At 35.7% G+C, this 18659-nt stretch overlaps 1 protein-coding gene across 2 annotated transcripts in view; it reads left to right on the plus strand.

Annotated features, from left to right (window-relative positions):
• Window positions 1-18659, plus strand: part of LOC126814579 (Golgi apparatus protein 1) — a 77618-nt gene that overhangs the window by 13229 nt on the left and 45730 nt on the right. The window contains exons 6-10 of one of the 2 annotated variants that reach the window (XM_050539821.2): window positions 8613-8793; window positions 9029-9264; window positions 10062-10183; window positions 12253-12354; window positions 16946-17111. In XM_050539821.2, the coding sequence (XP_050395778.1) occupies window positions 8613-8793; window positions 9029-9264; window positions 10062-10183; window positions 12253-12354; window positions 16946-17111 (807 nt within the window). Of the gene's footprint in view, window positions 1-8612; window positions 8794-9028; window positions 9265-10061; window positions 10184-12252; window positions 12355-16945; window positions 17112-18368; window positions 18526-18659 lie in introns of both variants that reach the window. The other variant, XM_050539822.2, reaches the window with a different exon arrangement.

The following is an 18659-nucleotide window of genomic DNA, read 5'->3' on the forward strand; positions in this document are numbered from 1 at the left end:
GTTATCGGATACAATGTATATTGATTTGGGGTGTTATATATTATGATATGTTATATGACTAATTTCTACGTGTTGTCGACTGACATCAAGGAGATTAAAACGTTCAACAGTGGAGAAATCACGAGTTAATCACATGGATTAAGTTTATAATCACTCTTTTTGGATTGATATATATAGTCCGACAAAGGAGAAGCAATGACTTCTGTTCAGATTGGATTGATGAATCGTCCGGCAAAGGATTAAGTCAGCCAATCAAGGCAGATTAAACATACATTATGCAAGAGCTAAATCTGCCAATTGCAGGTCTTTCTTTAGGCCTGAAATGTTATCTAAATTATTAATTAGAAATTAATTAACATATCCAGACCATAATCAAGTCTCGAAGGCATTGCTAGCATGCGATATTTACTGGATTACAACCGGGTCTGCTGCTTCTGATTAAATAAAAAAAATGGATAATCGAGACTATGTTTTTTTTTATCGTACAGACTTTAGTAATAATGATGATCGAGGCTAGGCCCAAAATTCAATCGCTAAATACTTCATTCAGGGTGGATCAATTTGACTGAAATTTTCAGCAAATTCCTTTTACAATATCTAGTTTTCAACTATTATAGTGAGAACTACCAGCTCTTTATCTTATCTCTCGTAATGTATCTTTAATCAAGGTAGGTGTATAGATGGTATAACACGATAAATACCTTGATCACTTAATTACATGATCAATCCAGCCTATTATCAATGATGGTCAGGGCTCGAAATTTGTTTTTTCAATCGAAGGCCAACTTTGGCCTACGATAGGCCAAAGTGCAACCTTGATCCAAGGCCAAAAATTGAAAATCCAAGGCCAATTTTTAAGTCATGAATTATGATATTATGAGTTTATTTAGAAGGTTTTAATATGTCATATGTGAATCTGTTTATTGTAGATCTTTTTTCTCAGTCAAAATGTTGTTACAGGCCTGACTATCACATCACGTTCAATATTTTTATTACTTTTACAAAAATAATGCATCCTTACAGTTAAAGGGGGGGGGGGGGATAAAATTAATATCGTAGCCTACCGTTTTTAGTAGAATTTTTTATTCTACTAAAAAATATTTTAAAAATCGGCATGTGGCCATATTGAGAGGTGAAAGTATTACTATATCATCGGTAGAGCTGGATAAAATATCGATATAAATCGATAGTATCGATAAGATATGCCAAAAAGCACCATCGTCATCGAGTATCATTCTCTTTGTCTATTTTTCGTGCGTGCGTAGGAGTCGACTCGATGTTTTCTGTGACTTAATCCTTCGTATATATAACAATACAATAGCCTACATCGGTCACTTTATATTTACTTCAAAGTCTCAATCTCGATGTGGCATTTTTTTAAAAATGTTAAAATAAATTCACCCTCATTTAAACAATACTTTAGTTTGAAACAATAATCGCCATATCATGGAATTCGCTAAATTGGAGATACCTGGATGTGTAAATAATTCAGAGTTTTTCCCCTTTCAGAATTCGTCTGCTCATTATAAATGACATAGCACTGATGGATGACAAAATCGTTTGTATTTCTTCTTTCGGAATCAAGGCTACATTATTTTAATAATAATAAACAATTTACGAATTCGTGATAACAAGCTCTTTAGGCTATTAAATTTTCTTTAGTTTTTGCACGCGAATCGACAACGAATTGTCCGCCATGTTGGTATTTGTCGCGCTCATGTACGCAATGTTTTGAATCGACTCGTGCTCATTTTATTTTGGTTTCTGCACATACATAGGCATATCAATAGTATTTCATCATTAAGAACCAAGGCTACATTATTTAAAAATAAAGAACAATTTATACGTAATATGAGACAGTTTGTTATTAATTAGACGAACACAAAACATGTCTTCATTACGACTGTGAAAATAAGATTGTTTTGATACTATCAATTGACATTTCAATGCCGATTACCGATAGTAAAAATAGCTCTCAATACCCAGCACTAATCGGCTACCATACATGGCCGTGGATAGTTAAAAATCGGCCACGAATCTGCGGCCAAATTCTAAAATTCGGAGGCCATGGCCGCCGAGGCCGACGGCAGTGTCGAGCCCTGATGATGGTTATACACTCAGTACACTATATTAATTTTGGAATTTTGAATATTGTTCACCATGTATTGATGTCCGATTGGGCATATTCATGGTCTGACAATTTAGGACGCTTGGAAAATAGCGTCGGACATGTCCGTAATATACGGACGAAATCCCATCACTGGTTTGTCAATCTGTATGTCACATATTTTGGGACAAAATAACTTTGCCGAGGATAGAATTTTCAGATATTTGGTAAATGTCTTTACTGAGTTCAATGAAAAGCATTTTCTGTTTAGGCTAAGAAGAAGATATATTATAAGCAATTTGGCCATAAAATTGACTGTTCAAATTGTTTTCATCAACAATCATTAGGAGTAGGACCTTTAAAGGGACAATAACACTCTTGCTGGCTTGATGGCTCCAGAAAATAAAAAATAGCCTTATTCTAAGTACTAGATGTGTTAGTGCCCTACCTGTTGTGTAAATTATCCATTCAATCCTATTTTACATGTCCAGAGGGTTCAAAAATATTTTTAAATCCAAGTCACATTTGAAAAGCTTTACGTCAGTTGAATTTTTCCAATTTTTTTTAAATTAGGTATGTTAAGATAAAATTTGTATCATCAATTAATTGGAATATTGTAAAATAGTACAATTTGTTGACCAGAATAAAGATTGGGACATATTGTTCAGTTACAACAAGAGTGGTATTGTGCCTTTAAGTCATAGCCATTGCTAGATTCTGAGACATTAACCAATTTTTATAGGGTATTTGGGGAGATCTTACTACAGTCTGCTTTTGACCTAACAAAAGATAAAGATTATGTCGTTGATCTGTAAATGAGATAATAAAAGCTATAAATTTACCAAAGCTACATGGAATTTTATTTCATAATATCCTACCTGATATATGTACATATGAATTATCGTTCCTTACGCTAAAACTCGCACTTTCCGGTACTAGACCAATCGAGTCTACCGGAAGTAGTAAACATGCGCACGCACCAGATCACATGATCCCATGCACATGTCAGTTCGTTTTCTCGGCGCTTGCAAATCGCACGTGTTTTTCTTTTTTAGTGTTTCTAATTTGGAAGCCATTATGGCTAGAGTTTCGGATGGAGAGGAATCTTCGTCAAGTTGTTTGTCTTCGACTTCGGTAAGTAATCATATTAGGGCGCCTTTATCGGGTCCTTGTAGAATGATTGAAAATAAGACAAATGACAGGGAAAAACGAGGTCAGCAAACTCGTGAACCGCCGATTGATACGGGCGAAACTGTCCAGGAAACGAGAACAGCTAATAGTTCTATTCCTTTGACTTTATCAAAAGAAAAGAAGAAGAAATCGAGTAAAACAAAAAGTCGGTTGGATCAAATGGAGTCCAAACTAGATCGGTTGTTCGACCTAATGGTGAACAAGAATAATGCTACCGATGTAAACAATACGGTTATCTCCCCTGGACTGTCTGAAACGAGATCCGACAGGGTTACCGAATCTAAAGATTCTAAAAGTAAAAAACAGGATGTCATTTCAAGAAGGAGCAAAGGAAATGATTATTTTTACCATGATTCAGATTCAGACTCTGACTGTCTTTCAATTCAACCCGGTCAAGATGAAAGGATTGATTCATCGGAGCCTGAGGAAGATATGCCGGTCTTGCCCTTGGAACAGGGAATTAATGTAAATGTCGAAAAATCTACCAAAGGTCCAGGATTGTTTTCCATCTTTGGCACTGACGCCACAACAAGAAAGGACACTGTGAATGAACCGGGTATAAGGCTAGATCAGTCTCAAAGAGATGTAATTAATCATAGTTGGAAGTGTTCGACTCCATCTAATTTGACAGCCTTTTCAGAGGAAAATATTGAATTGTTTCCCATATGCGAGGAGGACAGGATTTTTTTACAAGTACCAACCTTGGACACATTAGTTGAATCATGTCTCATTCAAAAACATGGTACCTCGGCATCTTTTGCTAAGTCAGGCCGTTCACTATATCAACAGCCATATAAGATGGCCGAAAAATTAGCTTATAAAGGGCAACAAGCAGCTTTAATGGGTATAAATATTCAGCTATATACTCAACAAGCGTTAGGTACACTTATGCAGGGTCTTGTGTCTCAGGATAGTGAACTCACCAAAGAACAAATCATGCATCAAATTCAAAACATTTTTGCCATGTCGACAAAAAATCTTGATCAATTTGGCAGGGTGGGTGCCTTTCACCATGCAATCAGAAGAAGCATGGCCATGACTGACTCTTCTCTCTATGAGGTAGAGAACTCACGTACCTTGTTTAATCTCCCTCTTACAGGGGATGGAGTTTTCGGTTCTAGCCTGGAGAAGGCTCTGAAAGACAAAAAAGAGCAGAAGAAAGCCGTCCAGGAACTTTTGCCGGTTTTATATAACAGGAAAAGAAGAAGTAATTATATACCAGAGGCATCATCAGCTAAGCGCTCTAACACTTTTCAGTCTCGCCAAGGTAATACTTTGAATAGTGAACATATTTTTCGGGCTCCAGCAACACCAAGAGGGAGGACATACAATAGGGGCCAGTCCTACTCATTTCGAAGGGGACGAAGAGACTATCAGGAGGGAAGAAAACCGTCATTTACCTCTGGCTCAGAAACTAGAGGTTCCAGATCTACTAACCAATGACACAATTAAGTGTTTTGATGAGACGTCCGGAGATACCTGTGGGTGGGCGTCTGTCTTTTTTTCTGACACAATGGCAAGAGATCACTTCAGACAGCTGGGTCTTACGAACCATACAGGAGGGCTACAGACTCGAATTTCTGAAAATTCCGCCTTTTCTTGGCATAAAGCACACTCGGGTGGCGGCCAAGGGTTTACGTCTTATAAGACAGGAAATCACATCTCTTTTAGGAAAAAATGCAATAGAGCCAGTGTCAGAAAAAAAAAAAAGATCCATTCAGGTTTTTACAGTTCGTTGTTCCTAGTAACCAAAAAGAACGGGGAACTTCGACCTGTGATAAATTTGAAGCCATTAAACCGATATCTCCGGAAGACACATTTCAAGATGGACACTCTCAAAAAGGTTTTACGTCTAGTCAAATCAGGAGATTGGGCCTTTTCGATCGACCTAAAAGATGCTTATCTCCATATACCGATTTTTCCGGAACACAGGAAATATCTAAGGTTTTGCGTAGAAAACAGAGTATACCAATTCAAAGTTCTGTGTTTCGGACCAACATCCGCCCCTCGAGTGTTTACAAAAATTCTCTCAGTGGTTGTGGAGCACCTTCGTTTTCAAAATGTTCGAATGGCAGCGTTTCTGGACGATCTCTTGTCAGTCAACCAGAAGAAGGCAGATCTATTGAAAGATCGCAGGAAAATGGTGGATCTTCTGATTCGACTAGGTTTCATTATAAATATAAAAAAATCTCAACTAGTTCCTTCACAGGAGATCACATACATAGGTGCTCTGTTAAAGTTCAACCAGGGTATGGTTTACCCAAGTTTGGAGAGGGCAAACAGTTTACGCAAATCAGTACAGTCCCTTCTGGGGGGTCAGGATTCAGCAAGGGACTATCTCCGTCTCTTGGGCAAGATTGCATCATGTCTGGAATTGATACCCAATGCACGTTTGTTTATGAGGCCAATTCAGTTTCATCTATTGAGTGTTTGGAAGATGTCGACAATGAGTTTGTCAGTTAAAGTTCCTGTGTCTCCAGAACTAAGATTAAATGTAAATTGGTGGTTACAGGAAGCCAACATTTTAAAGGGTCAATCGTTACTGCCAATGCAGACCTCGGTAACCATAACTACAGATGCTTCACTGTGGGGTTGGGGAGGTCATCTAGACAACAGATTTGTGCAGGGTATGTGGTCGGAAATGATGAAAAAAGAACATATCAATCTGTTAGAACAGAGAGCAGTTCACCTGACAATCAAACATTTTCAGACAGAGTTAACAGACAAACATGTGTTAGTACGCTCGGACAACAGTACAGTTGTTCATTATCTGAACAAGCAGGGGGGCACAAAATCTTCTCAGTTATGTCAAGAAACATGGGAAGTTTGGAATTTGGCACTAAGTCACAACATGTTAATTCAGGCGGCGCACTTGCCATCAGCAGAGAATGTATTAGCGGATCGCCTCAGCAGGGGGAAGGTTTTGTCAACCGAATGGTCTTTGAATCTGGAGGTAGTAGAACCGCAAGTGCCTAATATTTTGTGCATGGGTTTATCACCCGCTAGCTTTCGAAATAGATGCCCTGTCAATTTGTTGGGACAATCTGTTCGCGTATGCTTACCCTCCAATAAGCTTGATTCCATTAGTTCTTCGTCATATTCAGAAAATCAAATGCGAAATAATACTGATTGCTCCGTTTTGGCCGAGGCAGGTATGGTTTCCTCAGTTATTACAACTGTTAGTGGCTCCCCCATTGAGGTTACCGAATCTCGAGGTATTACTAGAGCAGGGAAATCCAAAATTGTACCACCCAAATCCACTACTGTTTCAATTGACTGCATGGAGATTGTCGACAGACGTTTTCAAACAACAGGATTTTCGGCTAACACTAGGAAATTGTTGGCAGCCTCATGGAGGTCTGGGACACAAAAAGGTTACAAGTCCAAATTCAGGAAATATGTATGCTGGTGTCGTGAACGGGAAATTGATCCCTATGTATCAAATTTAGGACACTGTGCAAATTTCTTGACACACTTGTTCGATGAGGATCTAAGTTATAGAACCATTGCTGGTTATCGATCCATGCTATCCACTGTGTTGCAACCAGTGGAGGGAATTCCAGTCGGTCAACACCCATATATTATCCGTTTACTAAGGGGAATTTTTAATTCAAGGCCACCAATTCGGAAACTTCTCCCAGAATGGGATTTACCCCGAGTTCTACGTATGTTGACGAGGTCGCCTTTTGAGCCCATGCGTAAATCTAAGTTAAAATATGTTACATGGAAGACAGTTTTCTTATTTGCTATAACTTCATTCAGGAGATGTGGCGACCTACAATCTCTTAGATTGGGAAAAGGAAATGTCAATATTCAAGCCCATGGAGTTACGTTTATTCGTCATGGTCTTTCAAAACAAGATCGAGCATCACACTTTAACCCAAAAATTTATATACCATCTTTTCCAGATAACAAGCTATTAGATCCGAAAAGAGCTACTTGTATGGCAATCTACTTAAAGATGACAGAACCTTTTCGAGAACAAAATGGAAGAGATCAAACTAAGATGTTTTTATGCGTAAATAAGCCACATTTACCAGTTTCGACACAGACAGTGTCTAGATGGATTGTAAATGTGATACGACAAGCCTATAAAGGAGATATAGTGCCAGCTGTGCGGGGACATTCTACTAGGGCATTGGGAGCTTCCTGGGCTCTATTCAAAGGTTCTTCCATGAAAAGTATCATGGAAAGTGCTGACTGGACCCAGGAAAATACATTTATAAAGTTTTATTTACAAGATGTAAATGTTGATTTCTTGCAAACCGAGTAATGGTTTGTGTTCATGAGGTGATGGTTTTTAGAAAGTCTGCTAAAGTCTAGTGGATATATATCAGAAATCCCGGCGAGTTTTTCAGGAGGTATGTAATTTTTTATACAACATTGAACTTGTGTTCGTTGTTATCACAAGATATATATATATATATAAATCAGAAAGTATTTGAGCTACACTGATCTGAATCCCACCTCCATTCATGTAATGCTTGGGGAATCTAGGAATAATTCATATGTACATATATCAGGTAGGATATTATGAAATAAAATTCAAAAATTTGACATAAGTTCAAATTTTATGAATAATATACCTACCTGATATATGTACGAACCCTCCCATCCTTCCCCTAATTGCAGAATCAGTTTCTCAAGGGCGATTTGTAAGCGCCTCGAATGAACTGACATGTGCATGGGATCATGTGATCTGGTGCGTGCGCATGTTTACTACTTCCGGTAGACTCGATTGGTCTAGTACCGGAAAGTGCGAGTTTTAGCGTAAGGAACGATAATTCATATGTACATATATCAGGTAGGTATATTATTCATAAAATTTGAACTTATGTCAAATTTTTGAAACATCTTTGTTACCAGAATTTACTCCTAGTTAGTCTTGATTAAAGATTGATGATCCCAGCCAAACGCACAAAAACCTAATTCCCCATTCTTTTCAAAATCTATAAATTGCATAATTGAGTAATATTTTCTTTCATAACTTAATTTAAAATTCAAGCCAGATAAACATCAGATGAGTGTAAAAATGTTGCTGAATAGTTTTAAGAAAAAGCCTCACAAATCGATAAAAAAAATTCTGTTTCTAATTTATCAATTAGAACAACTCAACGCAGGTGTGTCTCATGTTATGCAATCATTTAAGTTTAGTTAAATGGATGATAAACCATTTCTAAATAGTTTTCAATACCTATTACTTGTTTCAATATTTGATTTTACTATTTATTTTATCAGGAGTCATCCATCAATTCACCAAAGTGTGGTTGATGCTCACTGCTAAGCTATGTACTGGTGACTTTTTATATTTCAGTGCCGAGAAAAGCTAGAGTTGCGTCAGCAACTGATTTCTACAGATGTGAAGATTGATAAGGCTTTTTTTGTTGCCTGTAAGAAAGATATCAAAGACTATAAATGCATGGAAACTGCATCTGGTGACCCAGATTCAACTAGAGCTGATGTATTACTTTGTCTAGAATCGGCTATTAAAAATGGTAAGTTCTTATCTTCTATGAATTATTATTAATTTGCTGCTCAAAGTAATCAAGCTGTTGTATAATATTCATTAGTAGGGCAAAAACTTCAGTGCAAATAAATTGATTTAAGATAAGATCAATTGATCAATGATACTAAAAATTGAACGGAGCAAAAGACTGCTATTCAAATGAAAAAAAGTATGGTATGGTATGTGTCTTGCGTGTTAGACAAACTGTTAATTTTCTTTTAAAGATGATCATGTGACTGGAGAATGTGTCCGTGAAATGAAAGAAGTTCGTAGAAACATCATGGAAGATTTTAACATTATTCCTGAGATATTGTCTGGATGTGGTAATGAGATAAAGAAATATTGTTCTGAAACTGGAATAGGTGGAAATACCATACACTGTTTGATGGCTCTTGCTATACCTAATAGGATGAAAAATAAAACTGAGGAAAAAATATTAGGTTCTCAATGTAAAGCAGCTGTGAGTATTTTGAGCTACCATTCACTTCTTTGAGCCAGAATAGAAACTTTTCGCTTGTATTGTAAAATTGATTGTATCACATTCTTCAACATTGGGAAAACATCATTTTAGCTTACATGTATCTTAGGCTGTAGTATCTTCAAATTCTATTTTAACCAACAACAATTGTACAGTTATTTGCCATAACCCTGTGAATATGGATGAATGTGTATCACTAATGTGTTCTAACTTTTCAACACCAATCTTATTAAGACTTTGCACACTTGTTCCATGTGTAAAATAACCCAGAGGACACATAACAGTCCGACTGTTGTGTAATAATCGAGGTACAAAAGGAAAGAAAAAAAGTATTCATAGCTAACGAGAGGGTTTCCGCGACCTACATCTGTTCTTGAATAAATTATGACGTCATATACACCGTTCACGTCATCTGCTGTGAATAATCATGGCCGTGTCCAGCAGCAGTTTAACACTGGATCATTGACGTCTATCTAGATATGACGTCAGAAGGAATTCCCTGTAAGACATGATTATCCAGGTCTACCATCTATCGTGACTGAAACGTCATTTTGGTGCATCACTGAAAGATATATCTTTAAATTATATTTTAACCAGCACCATTGATACACTTACTTCCCTGTAACTGTTGTTAACGTCTGTCCATCAGTAATCTGGTTTTAATTTTTGGAAATAATAAGAACCCCAACAGAAGTAAATGAAATCCATAATTTATAAAAGTATCAGTTATAACTATGTAGAAAGTGTATTTTAGTAATTTTACGGATATTTGTTTTTAGTTGAACAACCTGTTGGAAGAGGTTGATGTTGGAAGTGATTATACTTTAGATAAAGTATTAATGAGAGCCTGCGAGTCTGTCGTAAATACTATTTGTTCTCATGTTAGTCACCAGGATAGCAGGTTAGTAATTAAACACATCAGATAAAGATCATATTTTATACGCTCAAATGTAAATGTGGACGTATATTGCCGTCGCCCCCGTTCGGCCGTCATCCACAATTTCTTGTGAACGCTCTGTTATGATCCGATTGTTTTAAAATTAATATATGTTGTTGACATTAGTAAGATGAAGAATCCTATTTAATTTCAATAATTTCCGTTTATTATGTCTAGAGTTATGGCCCTTGTTTCACTTTGTTGGACCTTGTGAACGCTGTAACGCCAAAAGTTATCCGATCTTTGTGAAATTTATATGCATTATTTAAATTAGTGAAACGAAGAAGCCTATTGAATTTCAGTAATTTCCGTTTATGGCCTTTGTTTTACTTTATTGAACCTTGTGAATGCTCGATTGATGAAAGTTATCATCCGATAATTTCCCTTAATTGCTTCTAGAGTTATGGCACTTGTTTCACTTTTTTGCACCTTGTGAACGCTCTAGCATCTAAAGTTATGTGCCGATCTGTATGAAATTTATGTGTGTCATTTAAATTAGTAAAAATTGTGAAATTTATATGCATTATTTAAATTAGTGAAACGAAGAAACCTATTGAATTTCAGTAATTTCCGTTTATTCCGTTTAGAGTTATGGCCTTTGTTTCACTTTATTGAACATTGTGAATGCTCGATTGATGAAAGTTATCATCCGATAATTTCCCTTAATTACTTCTAGAGTTATGGCTTTTGTTTCACTTTTTTTGCACCTTGTGAACGCTCTAGCATCTAAAGTTATGTGCCGACCTGTATGAAATTTATGTGTATCATTTAAATTAGTAAAAAGAAGAATCCAATTGAATTTCAGCAATTTCCATTTATTACTTCTAGAGTTATGGCCCTTGCTTCACTTTGTTGCACCTTGTGAACTCTTTAATATCAAAAGTTATCTGCCGATCTGTATGAAATTTATATGCGTCATTTAAATTAGTAAAAAGAAGAATCCTATTGAATTTCAGCAATTTCCGTTTATTATGTCTAGAGTTATGGCCCTTGTTTCACTTTGTTGAACCTTGTGAATGCTCGAACGCCAAAAGTTATAATCTGATCTGTATGAAATTTATATGCATCATTTAGATTAGTGAACCACAAAGCCAATTGAATTGCAGCAATTTACAATAATTACTTCTAAAGTTATGACCCATGTTTCACTTTGTTCAACCTTGTTAATGCTCGATTGATGAAAGTTATCATCCTATATGTATGAAATTTATATCCATCATTTAATTTTGTGAAATGGAGGTCTATTGAATTTCAGCAATTTCTGCCAATTATTTCTAGAGTTATGGCTCTTGTTTTACTTTATGAACGTTCGAATGACAAAAGTTATCATCCGATCTGTATGAAATTTATATGCATTATTCAAATTAGTAAAACTAAAAAGCCTGTCAAATTTCAAAATTTTCTGTAAATTACTTCCAGAGTTAAGGCCCTTGTTTCAGTTTGTAGAACCTAGTGAACCCTCAAACGACAAAAATTATAATCTGATCTGTATGAAATAGTCTTGTAAATGCCCCCAATTACATGTACCTACAAAAGAATAAATATGTGTCAACCCTTGTTGACAGCTTGGATGATTTAGCGGCTGTGGACGTATGTTTCGTTGCCTGGCAACCTATCTTTTGAAAATCTTTATTTCACATATTCCTGAGGTATTACAAACATCATCAACTCATTAACTATTGCTACACATCCTGTGGAACTATGGGTCTGTTTTTTTACGTTGACTCAAGGGGTAAACTAAACACATCTAGGAACCCTACTTTAAAATGGATAAACACATTTTCGGGTGTCTTCTCCAAAACCACTTGATTGATTTCATCAAAATTTAATAGTTATTTATCCGATGGTGTTCATTCAAAGAGTTGATCAGCCTCACTAGCAGGGCAGGGCAGGGCAGATTTTTAAAATATTTTTGAGCTTTCCATTAATTTTGGTAGGTATGCTTTTGTTACTTATAATGAATTGGTTGGTGAAGTGCGAAGCAGTCCTTTACAGTGACCTAAGTATATTCATATCATTTGATTTTTTTTCAGCATTATGAATTGTTTAATGGATAATTTAGATCACGATGATATGTCAGATGTTTGTGAAGAGAGATTATTAGAAATACAGTATTTTATTGTTCGAGACTTCAGGTAAGTAGGACTTGGGTGAATATATACATGGTTCTAATTTACCTTAGATTGGTGTAGGAATTATTAGTCAAATTGGTAGATAAAACATATCTGTGATAAAATATATACATCCATATACATCTACAAGTGTAAATTAATTGACTTTTTTCAAATTATGGAGATGATGTAAATATATATTAAGATTTACTGTATTATGTTTTATTGATTTATTAAATCAGAATTTCATTTGATTTGACAGCTGTTGTCATGTACATATATTTTTTGTTCTTTCCACAATAATTCAATCTTACAACATGTTGCACATGAATAATACAATTATCATATAAAATCTAATATTGTTTCGTTTCTGTTCCCTCAATGTTCATACTAAACAACACTAAGCAATTCTACTTGGTTTTTATACGCCCATTGTCATCGCCCCTGTCCGTCCGTCTGTCCATCCATCCGTCCACGATATGTTTGTGGACACTCTACAGGTCACAATTTTTATCTGATTTTGACAAAAGTTGATCTCGGTTCCTTTCGATATTAGAATGTATCGGACCATAACTTCATGGATTATGGCATCTGATTGTAAGAAAAATCACGTTTTTAGCTTGTGGACACATTAGAGGTCACAATTTTGATCGGATTTTGATAAAACTTGAAAGGCATGTTTATAACCCAAAGATCTTGGTTCCTTTCGATATTCAGGCATATCAAATTGTAACTTCCTGATTTATGGCCCCTGGTTGTACTAAAAATTGCGTTTTTAGCTTGTGGTCCCTCTAGAGGTCACAATTTTTATCCGATTTAAAAAAGCGTTTTAGTATATCACCGTTACACCCTAATGATGGTTGAGTTCGAGCTTCCTGAAAATCAGACCAAAACTACCGGACAAAATGGCCGCCCCTTGTACACAAATAGTGTAAAATATGGTATATCAAGGTTGTGGAACCTCTAGAGGTCACAATTTCCATCCGATTTTGATGAAACGTGGAATGCATGTTTATATCCCAAAGATCTTGGTTCCTTTTGATATTTGATATTTGCGCATATTGGATTGTAACTTCCTGAATTGTACGAAAAATTATGCTTTTAGCTTGTGGTTCCTCTAGAGGTCAGAATTTTTATCCGATTTAGAAAAACGTAGTATATCACCATTGCACGCTAATAATGCTGGAATTCGAATTTCGTGAAAATCAGACAAAATGGTCGCCCCATGTACACAAATAGTGTGAACATCTGGTATATCAAGATTGTGGACTTCCTAGAGGTTACAATCTGGATCAGATTTTGATGAAACTTGAAATGCATGTTTATAACTCAAAGATCTTGATTCCTTTCGATATTCGCGCAGATCGAATCGTAACTTCCAGAAATATGGCCCTTGATTGTACAAAAAATCGTGTTTTGAGCTTGTGGTCCCTATGGAGGTCACAATTTTTATCCGATTTAAAAAGATAATGTGTGATTATATCACAGTTATACACTAATGATGGTTGAGTTCGAATTTCATGATAATCGGACAAAAACTGACGGACATAATGGCCGCCCCTTGTATAACCGATTTGGATGAAATTTTAAATATATGTTTTTATCATAAAGATCTTGGTTCTTTTTGATAATCACACATATCCGAACGTAACTTCCACGATTATGGCCCCTGATTGGTTGAAAAATTGCATTTTAAGCTTGTGGATTCTCTAGAGGTCACAATTTTTTTTCCGATATACCACCATAATGAAGGTTGAATTGGAATTTCGGGGCAAAATTGAAATGAAACTGTGCGACAAAATGGCCGCTCTTTGTACGTAAATTGTCTATAAGTATGCAATACAAAGGTTATGGACCCTCTTAAGAGGTCACAGTTTTTATCCAATTTTGATGAAACATAAAACATGTTTTTACATTCCAATAATCTCAGTCCCTTTTGATATTTGCGCATTTCAGACCATAACTTTCTTGATTATGGTCCTGATTGTACAAAAAATCAATTTTGTTTTTAGCTTGTTCTCTATCCATCTCTTGGAAAATGTGGACATATCCTACCTGGCAGCTGCTGGTTATTTTCCACTGGAATCTATAGTTTCAATGAGAAACATGTAGTTTATTTTATTTGTATCTAATGACATCAAGGCCAAGATATTATTTTACGCATGCTACAATACAAGAACATAATTTACCAAAATACACTCAAAGCCATTAAAAACGCAATGCCAAATTCAAAGTTTATTTACTGCAACAACTTTTAACAAGTGTACATAGCAATTGAAATTGACAAAATCGAGATAACAAGCATCTGTGGATAATTTCATGAAATAATTCACTACACAAATGCACAAAACCAAAACGTCAAAGAACCATGAAACAAAGCAGGGGTCAGCTTAAGTCAATATGAGGTATGGTCCACCCTGAGCTCTTACACTTACACATGCCTGAAATGGCCTTGGCATTGACTGGCACAAATGTCTCACTACACGCTGTGGGATTGTTTCCCAATGATTTTGGAGTGCCTGTGCCAACTCTGCAACAGTTCGTGGTGGCACGGCTTGAGTTTGAACCTGCTGTCCAAGTTCACCCCAAAGGTGTTCGACCGGGTTCATGTTGGGAGACATAGTGGGCCAATCCATAACACGGACATGATGATTGTTCAGAAAGTCTCTTGTGAAGCTGGCAGGGTGGGGTCGGGCGTTGTCATGCTGGAAAACCATCTGTCGACAGTTGAGCCATCAATGGAAACACCACCAGACGAAGGATGGCGTCAACATAATGTTGAGCGTTGAGATTGCCTTGGACCACCACCAACTGGGACCGGACGTTGACGTTGATAGCGGCCCAAACCATGAAGCCACCTTCCCTCGAAACGATCCCTTTCCAGCACGCAGTTACGAGCAAAGTGTTCATGTCGACGTTGTTATATACGGTGATGTCCATCAGGAAAACTCAGGTTGAATCGGGATTCATCCGAGAAGATGACATTTCGCCATGATGTGTTGTGCAGATACCCCTGATTTGCACCCCATTGCTGTCTGGCAAGTCGATGCTGATGCAAAATGATTTGACCTTGGTAAGGTCAACGGCATCGTAACCCAAGAGCATCCAGGCGTCTTCAGACTGTTTGAAGGCTGATCTGACATTGCCGTGTTCCAACAGTTTCCCTGGCAGTAGCAGACTGGAACCTGTAGTCGGATGTGGCGATCTTGAACAACGGTTGTTACAGGTGGCGCTCCAGGTCGGGGTCGATCAGCAACTCTTCTATTGGCGTGGAAGCATTGTTTGAGGCGAGCAATCGTTGGTAGGTGGACATTAAAGTGTCTGGCGACAGTTACCTGTGAAGCCCCATGATCCAGCATGCCACTAGCTCTGCTCCTGTTTTCTTGTGTAAGGCGTGGCATTTTTCCCAAGTGATGAATGTTGAAATTTTGATCTGTATTTAAAGAGCCAGAGTGCAGCGAATGCACATGCAGAACGAGTGACATGGGACTGCTTAAAATCGTGAAAAAAGTTCATTACCGAGAACTGATATTGGGTTCAAACCCAGAACTCCACAAAAAGAGACCCATCACAAGTTTCACATACATGTATGTGCCATAAGATAGGAAAGCCCAAGAAAACGTTTACTAGAAATATTTCATGAATTAGGCATTGCGTTGGCTTTGAGTGTATTATCTTGAACAACTGCCCAGTTAACCCATGAAACAAAATAACTTAATAAAAATTCTTCAACCATCAATAATTCTAATTATTAATAAAACATTATGAGTCCATGGACACATTGGCCCAACTGGCTAATGTCGTAGCCAATTTGTTCAACTCTCATCTTTTAACTTATTATAACATTTTATACATTTCCTCAAACAAATTTATGTCAACCAAATATGATTGAGTGCCACTTGATACCCATGGATGTTTGAAAATTAACTTATACCCTGTAAAATACAGGGTAGTATTATTTTAAACTTTTATATTTTATATCAAACAAATGCCTTGTTTATTTTGAAGTTATAAAGAGTTAGATTAAAATGTCAGAATTTTGTAATAAACGTTGCTTTTCATGTGCTTCTCAGGAATGTATTCAAAATATACTGGGAATATATTGAGAAATGCTGATTGTATCCTCCCCTAGCTTAGCTTTTCTACTTTGTCTAATTCTGTCATTTTATTGGATAATACTGCAGATGTATTAATTAATTAATTAAATAATTAATGTTTACAGTTTCTTAACTACTATTCGTACTTCTGTAGAAACATTTAGAATTATTTAATAACTGGATTTTTTGGGGCAAACCAGGACAAAAAATACTTGACAGAATTGGTTCAATATGGTGACTGATATACTATATTTGGTGCAAATTGTATTGGCTTAAATGTAGTTGTTCTCTATAAATAATCTTGATGTTTACCTGTGGGCATTGAACAAAATTAAAATAGATAAAAACTTACGTATAATGTTCAGTTATTCAAACTTCCGTTTTTTTATCCCAAAGACTGCCTTTTTATATCGCGATTTGATTGTACGACCATGGATTTTAATCACTCTTTTATTTTAATAACACGATCAAGGAGAATTTATTTCAATTCAAAGCAATCATTTTTCTTGGATTTACAGATTCGATAACCATTTGTACAGAGCATGTAAAGCAGACGCAAAGAACTTATGCAATGCCCACTTTAACTGGTATAGTCCTAAAAATGATAAACCTGATAATGGTGCCCTTGTTTTGCCTTGTTTATACCAACATATGAAACATCCTAAACATAGCAAGCCGTCGCAGGTACACAATTGCTGGATTATTTTGAAAATAAGCTCAATATCATAACAATTTTTGCATAATTCTTTGCCATAATTTGTTTTAAACAAATCTTATGGAGTTTTTTTTATTAATCACCACCCTAAGATAGTATTCATTTTGTTTATTTTACGATATAGTATGGTGCATATTCCTGAATTAGATGCATTTTGCCTCAATTTATTTTAAATTTATTTAGAATATAGATATTTTCCCTTTAACCTTTGTGAACATTGTTTTTGATATTGAGTTTGTATTTAAACATACTCATTTTGTTAATAATGTAAGGATGCTTGGTTGACAACAGATGGTTGTGTTAGGATATCTGTTACAACACTTATGTAACATGAGCTGTACAGATACCTTATCACAATCAACTTGGGATTATTCAAAAAATGTTGCTTCATATCAAAAGCTTAATTATTCAGTTATTGAATGAAACAATTCAAGCTCAAAATATATATTAAAGCTTCTGATCGTCATTTGATATTTCTTGCCAAATTAAAAATTTCATAGATTAATCTGTCCGAAAATGTTCTTAGATTGATTATTAAAACATAAGCATAACATCTCTCCTGTTTTGGTTTCAATCAGATTAAACATAACACTGTCAGTGTCAAAAGGTTTTAGCAAATCCTATAAGTAATGCTGGCTTTCTTTGAACATATCCTATTTATATGATCTGCAGAGTACTGGTATGCTCAATGTTGACAAATTTTTCAATTCATCTTATATGTAAATACTGAACCAAATTGAACAGTTTTTAAACTGATATTAATTTTAGAGATTTACCTTTCACAATATTATGGTTTGCAAGGGATTCAAATTCAAAATCTGCCCAAATGACGATCAGGGACTTTTAAGCTGTGTTATATTTCTGCGATTGATATTATACCATCTTTTCTTGATCTTTATTATAAGATGTATAGCTATTTTTTTACAACATCCACAGAATGTACATTTAGATTATGAAATCTTTAACAGGTATCTTATGTCTTGAAATAGTACATTTATCATTTTCAAAAACTATATAAAAATGTACATGTTTATTATGCCAGTTATCTGTAGTATTAATAGTGTCTATACAAGTATATACTTTAAAATGGATGTTGTTTTTAAAAATGTTTATATCTAGGATAGATTAACAGAAAATGCTTTTGATAGTAACAATGTTGATTAATCCCAACAACTAAATCCTATTAATATTAGAATTGTAATTTTTGAAACTTTTGAATTTTTAAGACTTGATCATATGCTGTATAAGAAATGTCGAAAGTTTGCAAAGAATCTGTGCCACACAACTGGTAAATGGTGGGTCAAATCGGACAAACATCTGGGACTATCCCATGTCTATATTTTGTCCTGTTTATATCGACACATGAAACAAAGAAGAAAGCAGGTTTGAATGTTACCTCAAGACAGTAGACTGACATTTCTGACCTTTTATGTTGGGTTTATTGGGAATGTTTTAGTGAAATGTTACCATGTATCACATTTATTTTTCACCTTCCCTGTCAAACTCCTTGATAGATA

The sequence above is a fragment of the Patella vulgata genome, chromosome 3 (assembly GCF_932274485.2).
Source record: "Patella vulgata chromosome 3, xgPatVulg1.2, whole genome shotgun sequence".
Taxonomy (NCBI): domain Eukaryota; kingdom Metazoa; phylum Mollusca; class Gastropoda; family Patellidae; genus Patella; species Patella vulgata.